The sequence below is a fragment of the Lissotriton helveticus genome, chromosome 6 (assembly GCF_964261635.1).
Source record: "Lissotriton helveticus chromosome 6, aLisHel1.1, whole genome shotgun sequence".
Classification (NCBI taxonomy): Eukaryota; Metazoa; Chordata; class Amphibia; order Caudata; family Salamandridae; genus Lissotriton; species Lissotriton helveticus.
Genome location: NC_136067.1, coordinates 667,703,946 through 667,722,794, shown reverse-complemented (window position 1 = coordinate 667,722,794; position 18,849 = coordinate 667,703,946). Strand labels below are relative to the sequence as shown.

The 18,849-nt window shown below is 43.2% G+C and overlaps 1 protein-coding gene across 3 annotated transcripts in view; it reads left to right on the top strand.

Moving 5' to 3' along the window:
- The window catches only part of IBTK (inhibitor of Bruton tyrosine kinase), an 876,521-nt gene that overhangs the window by 305,696 nt on the left and 551,976 nt on the right, over positions 1–18,849 (top strand). For all 3 annotated transcript variants that reach the window (XM_078648126.1, XM_078648125.1, XM_078648127.1), the window contains one exon: positions 6,422–7,036. In XM_078648126.1, coding sequence (XP_078504252.1) covers positions 6,422–7,036 — 615 coding nt within the window. The remainder of the gene's footprint in view (positions 1–6,421; positions 7,037–18,849) is intronic.

The following is an 18,849-nucleotide window of genomic DNA, read 5'->3' as shown; positions in this document are numbered from 1 at the left end:
AAATTCAGAAGTAGGGCAAGGCCAAGGACACACAAACCGCAAATCAACTAGGGAGTGTTAGACCAGAAATCACCGCTTTACCCCAACAAACCCGTCAAACCAACAATTGTGTGAGCAATGAACAATGTAGTATTGCACAGGTGCACGCCGAGCCAATACCACCAGTGAATAGGGGCCAGGAAGGTAGAATGAAACCACAGGGAAATGGGGGCAATGATACAGGACCAGGACAGGGATATGCTGCGCATATGCACCCAGGATCATCTGCTATACCTAAGCAGGTGGATACCCAATCAGGTTTTGAGCATTATGACCAGACACCAAGCTCACTTGCCATATGTAAACCTCCCGCCGGAAGCCAGTCCCTTTGCAGTCATATTTACGGGGGTCCCCGAACTCCGAATAGGGCAGAGAGAATCACAGATGGAACTTAAAGGCAAGATTGTTAATTGGTTAAATATCCATAGACCATTGCAGGGCGAAGAAGAGGGGGAAATCCTACATGTAAGAAGGGTAAACTGGGTGGGTAGGAGAAGAAAAGATAGAGAAGGTAACTGCATTATTGCAAATTTTAAAAACCCAAACCTAGTGCAGTATATATTGGACAATCAAAATAGAAACTCCACGAGTACAATCAGGACAATGCCACTAGGTTATTTTTACCCCAGAAAGCTTGTTGCGTACCCCACAAACCCTAAACAGGGCACCAGAGGGAGAATTGTGGATGACCACTGGGTAAGGCATAATGATTTTACTACTCAGTACTTACCACACCAGCTAGGCCCACAGTGGACCAATAGATTTATCCCGTTGCAGACTCTAGATGATAATGAATGACCAGCGCTACCAATTAGGACCGAAGTGGCCAAGAGGAGTAGGGGGCTGACTAATGACCTGGTAGCGAAGGAGCAAAGTAATGTACAAGGAAAGCAAGTTGTAGATTACCCCCCACCCAATGACAGAGTAAAAAAAAGGGAGGGGGAAATGATAGTGACGGAGGTTAGGCCGTTGCACCAGGGTCTCAATGAAGGAGAGGCCCAGGAGGGAAAGATAAATATTATATCCTGGAACATAGCGGGGTTAGCTGGTAAATTTGAAAACCTTGATTGGAGGAAAGAACTTCGTGGCTATCATATACTAGCCTTTCAAGAGACATGGGCACTTAACCCGGCTGTGTACCAAATAGAGGGTTACAAGTGCTTTGTGGTCCCAGCACAGGAAAGCAGAGCAGGGAGAGCGAGAGGAGGACTGTCTATCTATGTTGACCTTACCATAGAAGGGAAATGGTCAGTATCAGCCTGGACGTCGCATACCCTTCAGGCAGTTACGTTCCAAGGCAGAGGGCAGAAATTACAATTTTTTAACATTTATAACCCAGGGCCCATACAAGGGGAAAACGCTGCCTTCGGGGAGTTAAACGATAGATTAAGTGAAGAGGTTGAACAGAGAAAAGAGGGGGGGAGCCGATTATATTATTGATGGGTGACTTTAACTCCCACCTTTGCCCTAACCTTTCCACCACACTAACAGATTGGGATGCTTGTCCACTAAGAAAGGGGCCGCATTTTGAGCACACGCAGGAGGGCACATTGCTATCCACACTAATAGATACCTACTCATTATTTCATACTATGGATATGGTAGCACAGGAGAGGGGGGGTACACATGTCCCAACATTTAAAGGTAGAGGGTGTTCCTCAACAATCGACTACATACTCATATCAGCTTTTGCGATACCACAAATTATAAAGGTCATAACAAAATGGAGCCCCTTTAGTGACCATAACCCATTAGCCGTAGAACTAAGTCACATGAGTTGTAGAAGAAAGAATAATAAAAGGGAGGGCAGGCTGCAACCTGTAGACCAGGGGAGGCGACTTAAGTGGACAAAAATAAATCCACAGTAATTCTAAATATATAGAAGAATGCCTGAACCCCCAAATAGAAGGCTCAGATGTAGTAGCATCGTTTGAATCCCTAACAAAACTAGCAGACAAATTGCTGGAAGCGAAAGGCTCTACCAAGACAACAAATCACCCACGTTGGTTTGACACAAGCTGCTCTAAAGCATTAAGGAACCTAAAAAAAGCCCTCAAATGCAAACCAAGGAATATTGCACTAGTGGCCAATTATAGGCAAATCTATAAGTCTAGTGTTAGGGAGAGGAAAGCAGCACTGCAGGCAGAAGTCTGGGCAGATTTAAGAGAGGCAGGTGAAAACAGAGACTACTCTGAATTCTGGAGAATTGTGAATAGGCCATGTTTCCAGGATAATACCGCCCCAGTTATTACCTCTAGTATCCTCCCAGACCAATGGGTTACGCATTTTGAGGGCTTGTATAATAACACCAAGGCGGTCACGCAAGAGGGAGCGTGGGAGGGTGACAGGAGTCTGGAATTAGCTTTTTCCTTGGAAGAGCTAAAAACGGCGATCCAAGGTCTTACCCCCAACAAAGCTCCAGGACCTGATGGAACACCCCCAGACCTATACAGAAGCAACATAGATCTCTGGGCACCAATTTTAACAAGGGTCTAAAACGCAGCCATTAGGTCTGGCCTACCACGTTCCTGGTCCACCGCACTGATCGTACCCATCTTTCAGAAAGGGAGCAGAGAAGATCCCAAATGTTATAGGCCGATTTCTTTAATCGATGTCTCTGCAAAAATATTAGGGCGGGTGATCTTGAATCGGCTAATAGACTGGACGGAGGAACACCATACCATAGTGGATACCCAGTACGGTTTTAGAGTGGGCAGATCTACTAGTGACCAGTGTTTGAATTTGTACCTGCTAACGGCCAAATACACCAAAGCTAGTAATGGCACCGTTTTTATGGGGTTCATGGATCTGGCAGCAGCTTTTGACAATGTTAATAGAAGCAAACTATGGGCCATGATGTACAACATGGGCATGGAGGTGGAGCTCATTAACATTCTAAAAGAGCTCCATTGGAACACCACGGCTAGGGTGCGCTTCAGCCCAGAGGGGGGGGGGGCGTACTGAGGCTTTCCCCTGCTCAGGAGGTGTAAGACAAGGATGTATCCTTGCGCCTTTTCTCTTTTCATTATATATTAATGGTCTGGAAAGCACCCTCATCTCCCTTGCCCTGGATTGCCCGAGAGTAGGATCGCGTCAAATCCCAGTACTACTGTATGCGGACGACGCGGTCCTCCTGGCCCGCACATCGAGTAGCCTACAACATCTGGTGAACGGCTTTGTGAAGTTTATGTCCGACTTGGATCTGTCGGTAAACTTAAAAAAATCCTTTGTCATGGTGGCCGTTAAAAAACCAGCTAAGAAGCCTATGTTCAAAATAGGGACACATACTCTTGAAACAGTTAATACTTTTCCCTATTTGGGCCTCTTGTTGGATGGCGATATGCACTTTAAACCGCTGGTGGAGGAACATTGTTCTAAATTGATGTCTTCTAATGGGGCAATTCTAAGCTTTGCGCATAGACTGGGGCATTGGTGCCCTGAACAAATAATGACTTTGTATGGATCAATCACTATGCCAAAGGCACTATATGGCGTGGAGGTATGGGGATTCAGGGACCCGAAAAAGCTGCAAATCGAAGAAGACCAGTTTCTCCGTAGAATCTTTAAAATCCCCACATTCTACCCCCACTGATATTGCTCATTCAGAACTGGGGACACAATACATCTCGGATCAAGTGAAGATTAGGCCAATCACTGCATGGATCAGAATATGGACTAACCCAGAGGCTGAATTGAGCAGGGAAATCGCTAAAGACTGTTTGCAAAGGGACAATGCATTGCAAATTCCCTGGTTAAAATACGTTAAAAATACTCTGATAAATATTGACCAGTCTCATCTGTTTTCTGACCAGTCCCTAATTACAAACAACTGTAAAGCTACAGTAAAGAAATTGCTTCTAGAAAACTTTGCAGCAACCAGACTAAATGTGGGAAAGGGTAAGACATCAGTAATTGCACATGGTTTAGTGGACAATGGGGTGGGCATGGAACCTTATTTGTTCCTGATGTATAATCAACAGGCCAGATTTTTAATGTGCCGTTTTAGGCTCAATCTTTTACCTAATATTTTAGCCTATCCTTCTGGTTTTACTACAACGATTGAGCAGAAGGGTGCCTGCGGCTGCGACAATAGGTCTCCGCAGGACACCCTTCATTTTGTACTTTTATGTTAATTTTATCAACTGCCTAGGCGTCGATTCCTGGTTCACATTCTTAGAAAACAGAAACTACGTCACGCGAAAGCAGCCCTGCTATTCTTACAGAAAGCAAATGATATGTACACTCTGAGCTATCTCAAGTTTTTTTAAAGTAGCAGTTAGATTGAGAAATACAAGAAACTAATCGAACTGTGAACTGGAGCCCATTTCTACCTCTACTCTTGACTCATATGCTCTGCTCTTGGTGTTTCGCTTTTTTAATCCTTTTAATTTGCTGAAAAGTTCAGAAATGTAAATTTAATGATATTTTATGGGTAAATGTATTGTTACTATGTATTTTTATGATGATTTTTAATTATCGAAATAAAAACTAACTGAACACTACCTGACTTTAATGATTTTTGATTTAGATGTATGCAGCTGCTAATCCTTCTCCTTATTTAGTTGTATTATTATTGTTTGTCATCTAGTTTTTTTTTTAACATATATAATTTATGTACCGTACACATTGCATAAGACACTAATAATATGATGTTTAAAAATGCAACATATGAGTTTACCCACTTGGGCGCAGTGTTACACTTATTATTATGATCACGTTCTACAAATTACTAGAATGCAACCTTTAATGAATTTAATGTGATTGTTGATAGTGCATAATTAAATGGTGATTAATTTCAAGTTTGGTGAAACCAAGAATTCGCACTGGTTGTTCAAATTTTAATTTATAATTTTGTGACCACGTGTTTATGTACAATTTTTGTACAACCATTTTTTTTTAATGCAATGAAATGCTGAATGTACGAGCTCTATGCGTTATGTTTTCTGAATCTATGATGACTCAATAGGTATTTAAAGCAAGGAAAACGGCGCCCCTCTTGTAATGTGATCAAGGCCGCATGCAGGGCTGGCTCTAGGGCGGTGTGATCGGTGTCACCGCACCGGGCGCTGACTTGGGATGGGGGCGTAATTTTAGCAAGTATATTATCATTTTAAGACCATGTACTGCTGCGTTCCTGGCCTCCAGAAATTTCCAGGCTCCAATTAAATTGTCAAGATAACGCCAGTAATGAATCGTCTTCGTGGAAAGAGATGTCAAGATAACTCCGGTGATGAATCGTCTTCGTGGAAAGAGACTGGAGGTTTGTTTAGTGGAAGTTTTGACTTATCCTAAGGTAGTGCAGAGGGTTAAAATGCCTGCTGCTAAGAACTTGTACCACGCAGCTAACAAACTGCATATAATGTAAATAGGTCAGTGGGTTACTGCTACTGTAAGAGAGCTCCTTTTGTTACTTGTCGTTTAGAAGTCAAAATCCTAATATATAACATTGCGCTATTAACTGTCATTAAAGAGCTGCGTGCAAACTGCAAGGTATATGTTAGAGCTATATGTTTGTTTGCCCAGTCTTTCATTATCCTAATCTTGCCAAAAGGGTTAATTGGGGTAGAAAACAATTCTTATTATTAAAGAGAACCCCTTACATTGATGTTACGTTTAAATTCTGAATGTGTGCTTTAAAGAATGAGGACTCTTAAACTATATTGCCTACCAGTATCGATGCCCTCTCACTCCAACATTACCCCTTGTGGTCCTGTCTGATGTAACATTTCCTATACAGTGATTTACACACATATGATTGTCTCTCTGCAAAGTGTGTGTGATGTAAAGTGCTCTGACACCTTACACTGGTATGAGTGGTGCTATAAATCGAAATAATTCTGAGACGCAGTGGATATGGAGACTTGGGGGGCTTTGTTAAAGGGTGCTAGTGAGGGAATCTGTGGCAGAGGTGGGCATAGGGGGGGGCACCAACATGCATTGTTGCACAGGGCGCCACCAGTGTTAAAGCCGGCCCTGGCCGCGTGTGACAGCAGAAACTCGTTGGCAAGAAATGGCCTCTGATTAAATGAAATTTGAGCAGTATCTTTGTGTCTGCATCCCGTCCCGTTGGAAGAACGTCGGCAGAGAATTGGCTCTAGTGTATGTGTGTGTGTGTATGCTTTTTTGTTAGTATTTGGTTTGGAAAGTAGGAGATTGACAAGAAATCTAAAGCTGTTTCTAGACTACCAATTGCTAGACTACCTAAAACAGGATTACAGTGGAAGGTACAATGCAAGATTAAGAAAAACGTTGTTATTCTTATAATTTTACATACATATGAATTATATTAAAACTGGCTTCTATTTCATTCCAGCATATAGTTGTGTAAACATTAATTTCCAATTTTACATAACTTTGTTTTTTCTTATTTTTTCGCCTTTAGCCTTATTGAAATCCCAACTGTGTCTCCATCAACGTTTGCAGAGGAGTTTGGTAATTTTTTCAATGAAATGGATGAAATGGACCGCATCCATGATGTTACATTTCAACTTGGTAACAGAATGTTCTCTGTTCACAAATATATTTTGGCAATGCGTTCTGATTTCTTCAGAAAACTTTTCCTTCCTAATGAAAGCACTGACTATGACTATCATACCATGGATATTTATCAGAAGTCTGAAGATGCTGTTGGATGCGACCTTTTTGTGGTGGAGAAATTTAATCCTGAGCTGTTTACCTACCTTTTGCAATACATCTATACAGATAGTTGCGACCTCCTAACCACAGGGTACAAACCTAAAATTATACAAAGGGATAAAACAACTGAACACCAAGATAGCCTTATTTCAGACCTGCAGAAAGTAAGTTTCCTTGAGGACTACCATGGAAAATCTGCATATGAAGTGTTTAGGAGTAACCAAGTGCAGGCCGATAACGAAAGACAGAAGGGCAAGCACAAAACCACCAAAAAGGGAAAAGGAATTATTGAAGATGCCAATCCAGTAAAAATGCTGCAAGGTATTGCAAAGAAATTTGGACTCAGTAGCTTAAATACCAGGTATGTCACTTATTATTGTAATTGTATTTATATAACGTTTAGTACCCCTGATGAGGCGTCAAATTGCTTTTTTCGACGAGTATCACGATACCCCGTAACCCATGAAGGATTATATACATGTGTATATTTAAATAGGCCAATCTCTCATTCCTAACCATCTTCTCAGGCACTTCAACTTGTGGATTTATGTGAAAAATGTTCAGGAGTAACAGACATTTCACCCATTACAAGATAACCTTGTTATTGCACTTTATTGTTGTTACTGCAAAATGGTTTAGATGGTGTATACTTGACAGTTTTATTTTCCAGACTGAGACCTTTTGATTTGTTTTACAGATGTATGTGTCAATATATTATTATAGGCTTTATCTTTGCTGGCTAAATCTGTTGTAGATGTACATATGCCTAATTCCACTATTTGACTAGGAGCAATATCTTGATTCACTTCAATTGTAAAGTGGCCCGGCAAGGACTCCCAGTTAAGTCAACCTAGTCTTCAAACATCAACACACTTCATTAATTTTGCATTATTTTATTTTCCTGACTGGTTCGGAAACCCCTTTTGTATTGAGAGAAAATCAGAAACAAGAAGCACTGGATTTGAATATTAAGAACTGCATGACTAATTGGCAGGTTATATAAAGAATGACCCCCAAATTTACATTTGATGAAATTGTCGGATTTTCACCTCCCATGGCACAACAAAAGGCTCTTGTGAACAAGCTTCTACTATGTGCGTTTGTTGTGTGTGTGTTGTAAGTCTGTTTGATATTTACCTTCAACAGCAGCGTTCAATTTGAAGCTTTTCTCCCTTTTGTCCCTCATATTGCCAACCTAAAATAATTCCGCTTCTTCAGGTGTGAGTTTATGGTTAGTATTGAGGGGGGTAGCAGCTGATGTCCTTTCCACTTCCAAGAGAACAGAGGATAGGTTTATCTGTGTTGGGGTCGCATGCTGGTGACTGAGCCTTCATTTGAGGAAGTCTCTTCCATGTACTTGTCAGTAACCTATGATCCACTCTCACCAAATGGCCTTGTTTTTGTAAACCTGTATTGACATCAAAAGGAAAGACAAGTCGAGGCCTACAACCAAGCCGGCCGGCCGCAATGTGCAAGATAATCAGGAGTCACCAGGCAAATATTACATAATCAATCAATACAAAGCAGAGGCCGTACAATCGCAGAAGGGGAGAAAAAATACAGAAACCAAAGGGCTAAAACACAGGAGTAAATAAGGCTGAATTTTATAATATGGGGAGAAGACATATGACAGGCTCACTTTCAATACGGAGGCATCCGATATCCCAAACCAACCTCAACATTAATAAGGGGGCATGGGGGCAAAATATCGGGGGGACAATACAATGCATTCAAGAAAATCAGGATACGTGAGACACAATCAGCCCCTGAGCATTATCCTCGTAACATGCCCGCCACCCAAGACACTACCAAGCCAGAACAGCGGGATCGGAAAAACAATGCATCAAAACCAGCCCGTCATAGTAACCTCTGGGACACAGGAAGGAAAAAAAAGGGGGGGGACGAAGTGGGGAAGGGGAAGGGGAAGAGGAAGGGAGAGGAAAATGGAGGGAAGACAAAATAAAACAATAAAAAGAAAATAAGAAAATATGAAAAAAGAAAGGAAGAAGACACGCCGACACAGGCCCCCCGTGGCGGGAAGACAGGAGACAAAAGGAGTAGCGGCCCAAGTGGGGGTATGGCGATCGGGGAGAAAGACAGCCGAAACATAGCAGGAGGATTAACGACGCCACACCCCCCACCCGAAACACACCATAGGAGGTCGGGACAGACGCGGCCTCACGAAAAGGAGATACAAAAGGGCCATAGAACCAGAAGACAAACAAAAAGTAGAGCCCAACCCACCCGTCCCCCCCTGCACCCCTGTAGAAGGCTATGGCCCACCCTTCAAACAGCGTGCCTGTCGCCCTAAACCAGAACCCGAAATATAGCGAGAAGTAAGAAAGAAGAAAGAGACAAAAAGGCAACAAAAGCGGAGAAAAGAAGACAGGAGGGAGGAGCAGAATTACCATAATCCGAACGGGCGGCCGCAGCCCTCCGCCCAACCAGACAAGCACAGTCAAAAACAGACCAGGACGACACCCCATCACGCGCCACAAAACATTAGGAGAAGGGGACCTCCCACCTTTCTACGATTAAAAAGAATTATGCTACTAAATCGTATACCGGGAATCAAACGGAAGTCGTACATTTCACCCCCAACCCTTTCGAGCGACAAACCCCACCCACCACATGGCAATGTAAAACCACATACTAAATACTAAATCAGCATATAATCGAGTGGAATGGTGACTAGCGTAGTTACGTGGGGGGTAGATAGATCCACAAGGGAGCAATAGTCCAAACAGAAAGTATCGATGCATCAAATATCGCAGCACGAGCAATGAAAAACAGGAGTTCAGTTGCGCCACTGGAGCGGGCGAGGTGGCCCCAATTATAGACACAGGCAAAGTCATCGAAGCAGGCACAGGAGGCAGTCCACCAATAGTTTCAGGCAACAATGTCGAACAGGGTCGCAATACAGCATCCAAGTCCCCGGGGTCCGAACCTTGAAAAGCAGGGCGCCCCAAAGTCACCGACACACTACACGATCTTCGATCAGTGGCGGAGACACTCAAGTCAATCGAGGGGGGCGAGGCAATGAAGTCTTCGAAACAAGAGGGCGACAAGAAGAAATGGCCGCCCAAAATGGCGGCAGATCGTGGCGTACCCACCGAGACGCCCAGGGCCAGGGAAGCGTGTAGGGATCTCAGGGCTTCCAGGATATCTCTGACCGTCGGCTCACGTCCACCAGATCCGCTCCCCACACCAATAGGCAACACGGGCCCGCCGCCACAGGGTGATTCTCGTTTCAGAGGGCCGGCCGCCATTTCGTGAATCAGCCCAATCGCCGCTCACCAAGACCCCCGGAAAGAACAGTTCTCAAATGTAGGACTTTACAAGCTCCGGGGGTCCCAGCAAGGGCGGCCTCGATGCCAAAAGGATGTCCGCCCAAGACGGGTCTCCGCCAGCACCAGCACCGGTGCCCCAATCAAGCGGAGTCCGGGCCCCGAGGACCAGGGCCGCCGGACAAAGCAGCGGCGGGGAGAGACCCCTTCACAGACTCAGGTCCCCGGGCCTCTCACCCACGTCGGCCGCGCGGCAACCAGGGCAGGCCCGGATCTTCGCACATCGGCTCCCAACACTGGTTCTCGCTCTCGGCCGGGGCCGAGAGCCGTCGGATCCCACCGGCCAGGTCCCGGTCCAAGTCTCGCAGAGGCCCCGATCTCTCAGAGGCCACAACTCCGGAGCCACTGCACACCGAGACCCCGGGGTCGGATGGTAAGTACAAACAAGCCGTTATGTTTCCAATGCCCCAAAAATGTGTCGTCCCCGGACAGGATAGAAGACAGGATAGGCAATCAGGACGGAGGGCTGCGGGAGCCGAGCTAAAGGGCGACCATTACGGCCGCGAGCTAGGCTCCTCCCTCCCAAATGGCCTTGTTGATATCGGTTTTGGTATCCCCAGTGACCTGACACGCAGCCCTCACAGAGGGTTTACCTTCACATTCAGAATGCAATTCATACATCAGTCCAGCTGGGTGAAGTGTTGTTATTCAGCTACCTCCGCTATCATTCCTAGCGAGAAAACACAAGTTTCATCAGTCTTCCAATCTTAGCTCCTCAACACGATGGGAAACGTTGTTGCAGTAGGAGCCCTGCCCCAAAACATACATATTGGTATCCCCTTGGTGAACCTTTGACAACTGAGGGGAAAGAAACATGTCAAATCAGACATTTGTCCTGGCATTTACTATTTATTGAACAACGTGGGATTCCTGGGGCATTTTCGGAACACTCGCAGGTTAATTAAAAAAAGCATTTGCTATTGCAGATAAGAAATGTTACAAATAGGTTTACTTTGCAACCTCTGTATTAGAAAGAGGATGGACGGTGCTAACCCCTCGCCCTACCATAAGAATTGCATGTCAGATTAAGTTGGTTAGATGATGGTAATTAGTTGAATGATAATGTGCCGCAGTTAAGCTTGTCAAGCTTGTCATTTGAGGCAGATCAACTCTGTAGTCTACTTGGGCATACTTGGGCATACGATGAGGCTTGGGATGCTCGTGCTGGTCATTAAGTATCATAAAGTTTATGACAAACCAAACCTTGAAAAAACCTGCAATAACATGAGGTATTAATTTACATCTGAAAGGTTCACTCAATCTTCCACACTGTTGGTCAATTTGAGTTCTTTAATCATCTGCAGGCATTATTTACTTAAGGCTGCATGTTCCCAGCACTAGCCGAGCCAAAAGGATAGTGCTGTGTGCACTTCTGCATGCAGCACATGCAAACATCATTTATGCATGCCTGCATTTTGGTGCTTTGACACACTAAAGCCAGACCTGGTGGCGTTGCTAGTGGTTTTACTCTGAGGTGCTTCTTCAGCTCAAATCGTTTTGGTTGCTGGGGTGTGGCTTGCGCGCCGCTACGAGATGGCGTGCCGCGCTTGAGCTCCAGGGAGACGGAGACGGTCGGGCTGATATAAGATCCTGGTCATGAACATTTTCTCCCCAGCTACGGCCATGAAGCGTCGGAAGGTGCCGTGAACGCTCTCCTGTCTCTTGACACAGCGTATGACGGCTGAAACTGCCTTTTTTCTTACTCGTAGTCCTCACAGCCAGCACTTCAGTGAGCGGCCGCCATTTTGTTTTTGCAGTGGCGTCGCTCGTTTTCTGAGAGACAAGACCCTGGAATTCCAGCACAACATGTTCAGGCCGAACATTGAGGTGACATTTATTATATTTTCATTTTGATGGTCCTCTGCAGTTGTTATTTACTACCTGGAGTTATTTCTGCTTTACTACCTTCTATGGATTTTTGGCTGCTCTTTTCACCTCACTCGATTCCTTTATGATGGGTCCCTGCCTTCCCTGAGGGATTCGCGCCTTGTGAGCTAATTGCGACGTTGCTTATTATGTGGCGCAATTTGTTTTTGTCGCTCTAGGGTCTCTCTGGCTTCTTTTCTTTATTCCTTTACCTGCTATGGTCTGCCATTTTGTACGCTGATTTTCTGGACTTAATCTACGCCTATGGGGCTTTTTCTTCGTGGCACTTGGTAAACTATTGTTTTTTGCTGATCTTTGGTCCTTACTCAACTATATTTACGACAAATACCTTTGGTGGGGGTGTTTTTGAGCTGTCTACTGTGGTCTATTCTTATGGCGGACACCATGGGGCCTTCCCCTACTGCGAAAGACTCTAAAGGGACTTTGAAACATTTGAAGCAACAGTCCCCCTCTCCTGAATCCTCTCAGAAGGATACTAATTCCACTTTGGATGTTATTCTGTCACGTCTCAATGCCGTCCATGATATTGCGCAGTCTACTAAAATAAATACCGACTTATTACAAGTTGAGATGGCTGCTATCAGAAATGACTTTAAAGTCTTGTCTGTCAGGGTTACGAATGCTGAATCTCGTATCAGTGTGGTAGAAGACTTCACACCAGCATTCGAGATCTTTTCTCCAACTAGAACGTTCAATGGCGGCCTTACGCAGAGACCTTACAGAGCAAGAGGACCGTAATAGGAGAAGCAACCTGCGTATTTTTGGCCTTCCTGAAGATGCAGAGCAGTCTGCTTCCTCCATGATCGAATTCCTCTCCAAATGGATTCCTGCTACTCTTCAAATCTCCTTTCAAAAAGACTTTGAAATTGAGAGAGCTCATCGGGTGCCTACGTTCAAGCCTAAAAACTCCACTTCGCCCAGAGCAGTTATCCTTAAACCTCTGCGCCATCAGCACTCAGAACAAATTTTGGCCCATATGAGGAAAGTCAAGTCGGTGTCTTGGGAGGGCCATCGGATTAATATTTCCCAGGACTTTGCCAGAGACACTGTAATTCGCAGGAAAGGTTTTCTCAATCTGCGGAAACGTCTGTTAGACATGCAAATTCCTTTTTCCTTTGCTGGTCCATCCAAGTTTCGTATTACTTTCAAGGGCCGCTATCGGATTTTTGATGAACCTGCTGATCTTTCATCTTTTTTGGACAATCAACTTGAATCTCAGATGGATTCTTCTTCAGCTCTTGGCTCTTCTGGGACTTGAGTCTTTTGTCTTTGTTCTTTCACGTGGTTTACTGAGTCTTGCTGTGTAGCATATACCTTTGTTTTTTTGCTCCATATGTTGATTGCTGGTTGTTTCTTGTTTTCCGAAGGCTTTGTTTGTCACTTGTCCGTTTTAGCTTAACTTTTATCGGTATTTTTCCAATTTTTCCGCTATTTGTCTGTGGTCATTTTGTGTTTCCTGCTTGTTCTCCTTGTTTGGGAGATTTTTGGCTATTTGTTCTTGCGTCTCATATTTTCCGATATCTGTTTAATATTGTACTTTTTCCCACCATTGATATTTGCCTGGTTCTTTTGGTTTTTGAGTGTTCTTTTGTCTTTCTTGTTTCTCGTGGCTTAGTGCGTCTTGCTGTTCGCCATCTGTCTGGTTTTTTTTTTGCTTCATATGTTGATCGTTGGTTGCTATTTGGTTTCCATGTGGTTTGCCTGTCACTTGTCGGTTTTAGCCTGACTTGTTATTGGTCTTTTTCCCACTTTTCCCGGTATTAGTTTGTGGCCATTTTGTCTTTCATGATTATTCTCCGTGTTATGGTCAATTTTTAGCTCCTTGTTCGTGCGTACCATATTTGCTGACCTTTGTTTCATGTTGTACTTTTCTGGTTCCCCACTTTCTTTATTCTTTCCTTTCTGGCGTCGGCTTATACGTCTGTTTCTGTCAGGAGTTCGGTCCGTCAGCGTCAACTGTTCTCTTGGTGCTTATTCTCTTAGTTTGTTTTTCTTTATTTACTTATACTGTTACTATTTTATGGTTCCCTTCCTCGTTTTTTTCCTCTTGTCACCAAGTAATGATTTGTTCATACCTTCGCACTATTCTTCAATTTGCGAGCTTTATTCCTACTGTTGTTTCATATTGCTTGGTATTTTTATGCTTAATTCCTTTATTTTTCACATGTATTGTTTTCTTCTCTCTAACTATGTACCATGTATTATTGCCTAGTTGTTTATATATTTGCAAATTCTGACTTTGTACCATTTTCTTGATATTCTTTTTTTTTTTTTTTGCTCTGTGTATGGCATTTATAGTTATCGCCATTCGCTTCTTCTATTCATGTGCTTGTATTTGATATGCCTCCTATTGCATCTCTTGTTGTTTTCTCTTTTCAATTTTTGACCGAGTTGACTGTTCTATATTTACATATTGTAGTTCTTCTTCCCTCGGTTTCAAGAATATTGTAAGGTCTGCTCTTATTATTCTATTACCCTAGCTTATTGCTTCCTTCTCTCTCGTTTGGGATCTTTCGCTATCTCTACTGTGTTTCCTGACGGTCCTCTGTTTCCCTCTCCATGTTCCCCCTGGTATGACTATGGTCTCTTACAGACCTACCCTAGCAGGTCTTTTTTTCCTTCTTTTTCCATTCTCCTCTCTCTTTTTCTCTTTTTCTGTTCTTCTCTTCTCTTCTTGCTTTTTTCTCTTCCCCCTTGGATCTCCTGGTGGTGCTTTTCTTTTTTGTGACAGATGATTTTGTTCTGTTCTTACGTTCATTCTTCATTCTTAATTTGTTTGTTTTTATGGTCCTTCTATGCCTGGTTTAAATGTTGTTTCCCTTAATGTTAAGGGATTGAATCATCCGGTCAAAAGGGCTAAAATTTTAGATTATTGTAAGTCCTTGTCTTCGGATCTGATATTTTTGCAGGAGACGAAACTGTCTCATAAAGAGGCTCTGTGGTTGCGAAAGGACTGGGTGCTGCATGTGGCATGCTCTGATGCTCTTGGTAAACGTAATGGCGTGATCATCCTTGTTTCTAAGAGTTCTGGTTTGTCGATACTTTCTTCTGATCATGATTCTGAGGGCCGTTGGGTATTATCAAGAATATCTGATGGAATTAATGATCTTTATGCTTTGAATATTTATGCTCCCAATAATGATGATCCTCTTTTCTGGCAGAAGATCACTAACTTACTTTCCCACACGCCTCATAAGGGTAACTTAATAGTAGGGGGTGATTTTAATTTGCCGTAGGATCCTCTATTGGATAGGAGTTATGCTTTTTCTTTTCGCCCTCCTAGAGCTCACAAGCATTTGTTAAATATGTGCTTCTCTGCTAATCTTCATCATCTGTGGCGTCTCCATAACCCTACTGGCAGTGAATTTTCTTTTTTTTCCCTCTCCTCACTCTAGTTTTTCCCGTATTGATTACCTCTTGGTTCATTTGTCTCTGCTACAATCTTCATCCTCGCCGTACATTCATCCTATTCTTGTTTCAGACCATGCTGCGGTTTCCTTTTCCCTTTTGGGACTTGCTCCTAAGAAATCCTCCCCTTCATGGAAATTAAATACGGAGATTCTTTGATGACGCTGTGGTCAGTGCTTTGCAAGCCGAAATTGAACAGTTTTTTTCTAGGTTCCGTTGAATCCCCAGTGGTTTTATGGGACGCCTTTAAATGCACACTTCGCGGATACGTCATGAAAGTTATGGCGCAGAGGAATGCTGCTATTAAGAAGGAACTTTCTGATTTAGCGGATAGTATTAAACAATCTGAACTTCTTTTTCGCCAAACGAGAGATCCACAGATTTTACAATCTATTAAACACTTAAAATATTCCTATAATTCTCTTGTTACTAAGAGGGCTCATATTGGTGTTCAAGCACAAAAATCTAAACTGTTGCTATTGAAGAATCGTGCTGGTAAGATTTTAGCGAAAAAGAAGGAGAGAACTCTGGGTAGGTCTCAGTTTTGGTGGAAAGCAGCTCCTGTTAGAGCACTCTCAACACCAGCGACACTCTAGATCTGCTCACCTCAAATGTCTGTTTTTCTATCAAAGTTTTTAAGCATAGGATTAGACAGTGCTATCCATGCCGAGATAGAAAATGACAAAGTCTTTCGCCATTTAAGATTTTAGCGGCCATGTTAAAGTTTCAAGATTCCAGTTTTAAGTCATCTCAAATTTCTTCTATCTCTGATAGATCTGGCGCTAAAAATTTCAAACTAAGGAAATCCTTGAGGTCTTTCGCGAATTTTATGATACTTTGTATACTCCTACTAATCCATCATCTTTTGAGGCTTGCCAAGAGTTCTTGGAAACTATTCCTATTCATTCAGTTTGAGGCGGATGGGGAACAACTAGGTGCCTCAATCACAACTGAGGAAATTACTCTTGCTATCAAGGCTACTCGATCTGGCAAAGCTCCGGGGCCCAATGGATTTCCCATTTTGTTCTATAAAACTTTTCTCCCTTTCATGGTCCCTCGGTTGAAATTCCTTTTTGATGTGTTTATTCAGCAAAGTGCAGTTTCGGGTACAGCGGCAGATGCGATTATTGTGGTCATTCCGAAGTTAGGAAAGGATATCACGGATCCTAAAAATTTTCGTCCTATTTCCCTCCTTAATATGGAGGCGAACATTTTTGCCAAGATTCTTGCTAAACGTCTGGAGTCCTATGTCCCTTCTCTAGTTCATCCATCACAGACGGGGTTTGTTAAAGGAAGGCTGGCTAGAGATAACATTCGTACCTTTTGCCATATTTTGGGGGCTGCTAAACGTTCTACGTTTCCTGCTGCAGCTTTAGCCCTTGACGCTGAGAAGGCTTTTGACAAGGTCTCTTGGCCTTTTTTGCATGCCGTTCTTCGTGCTCATAATCTTGGGGATTCCTTTGTCAACATGGTGATGTCCCTTTATGCACAACCTCGAGCGAATATAAGAGTAAATGGGGCTACTTCTGAGTTTTTTAGTCTCCGTCAAGGCACTCGTCAGGGTTGCCCCTATCCCCGCTTTTGTTTTTATTAGCGATTGATCCGCTCCTTAGGTTAATTGATCTTCATCCAGACATTAAAGGGTTTACGTTTGGTTCACAGTGCATAAAGTTAGCGGCCTACGCGGATGATGTCCTTATTTTTTCTGATGACCTTGTCTCAGCTATTCCTGCGATCACAGACACAATTGCTCTTTTTTATAAGGTCTCTGGGTACACGTTAAACAGAGACAAGATGGAGATGTTTCCCCTTAATGCTTATTGTTTTCCGGCCCATATGGGTTCTGCTGGTTTCAAATGGCTGTCTAAGCAACTCAAATATTTAGGGGTCTGGTTTTGTAGTACTTTGTCTGATACCGTGGCGTACAATGAGGCACAAACCTTAACTAAAGTTCGTCATCTTTTGGATACTTGGTCTCCTAAACACATTTCCTGGTGGGGTCGTGTTCAAACTTTAAAAATTATGATTACTCCTATTATTAACTTTATTTCATCTATGCTTCCGTTGAATTTATCCGCTTCCTTTTTTCGAGAGATTGATTCCATCACCTCTTCGTTTCTCTGGAATGATAAGAGGGCTCGAATCGCATATAATTCCTTAAGGAAACCCTACGATATGGGTGGCTGCAATTTCCCGGATTGGGGGAAGTATCAGGTGGCTTTTTTAGCTTCTCAAGGAGCATTGTAGTTTTCCTCACTTCCTGGACATACACCTTCTTGGTAGGTCATCTAACAGACCCTCTCTTCTCCTCTTCCGGTCTCTTCATTTTTAACCACATCTTCATTATCTATTCTTTTCTCTCGAGCTATTATTCTGGATACTGTTTCAGCTGTTAAATTGCTTGATCGGAAAATGGCTACTCCGATTCATAAATCCAGGTGGTCGTCTTTGTGGCGTAATCCCCGAATAAAAGTTCTTATTGATCCCCCGCTAATTCAGTATTGGTCTGCCAAAGGTATCACGTTGGTGCGTCATCTTTATGACTCCACTGGTGACCCGCTACCCTTTTCTTCTTTAGACAATTTTCACTCTCCAATCTGGATTTTTACACTTTCTTGAAAATTAAAGTTGCCCTTGCCAAAGTGCATCTTGTCCCTGACGCCCCTTTGATTTCTTTGCGGCTTCTCGCATTTATACATTTTTGACCTCAACATCTTCGGATTCTTGTACCATTGCGCAGCTAAAATGGTCCCGCCATTTTGGTGCCGCGCTACCGGAGCATGTGTCGTCAGATACCTGGCACCTGGCACGTTCTCTCTGCGTAATAAAATTGCTCCCTCTTTATTTCAATCCAAATTCTCCTCTATCAACCTTCTTCATTGGACTCCTAAGCGACTTTGTTCTCTCCATTTAAAGGATGATGATTTATGTTGGAGTTGTGGCTTGGAGGTTGGTGATTATCCACATATGTTCTATCATTGCTCTCTTCTCCAACCTTTTTGGGATATTATTCATAAACATCTTATGTTAATCTTTCAAATTAAGTTTCCTCTTTCCTTTCCTATGGTCTTATTGGGACCCTTGGCTTCCCAGAATCCTCTGTCGTTAGATACATTAGATATGCAATTGTTGGATCTTTTATTAACTGTGGCAGTTAAGGTGATTCTTATGGATTGGAAGACTTTTGCTTCCGTTTCTTATCACACATGGTGGGCATGGGTATCCTTCTTGAGAAGTGCACACTCCTCTGTGGATAGGGCTCATCTCACTCCTTCTACTTCTTCTAATGTGTGGAGAACTTTAGATAACTATATGGATTTGGCCTCAAGGGGGTTGGTCGACCAATACCCCTTTGTGACGTCTGATTAACTGTTGTTTGTAGTGTCTTTTCTTGTTGCGCCATCAAGAGAGATCCTTCTTCTTTTTCCTCTTTCTTCTGTCTTCTTCTTTCTTTCCTTTCTTCTGCTCTGTTCCCTTTTCTCTTTCTACTTCCTTTCTCTATTTTGTATATAATGATGCCGGTTATGCGTTC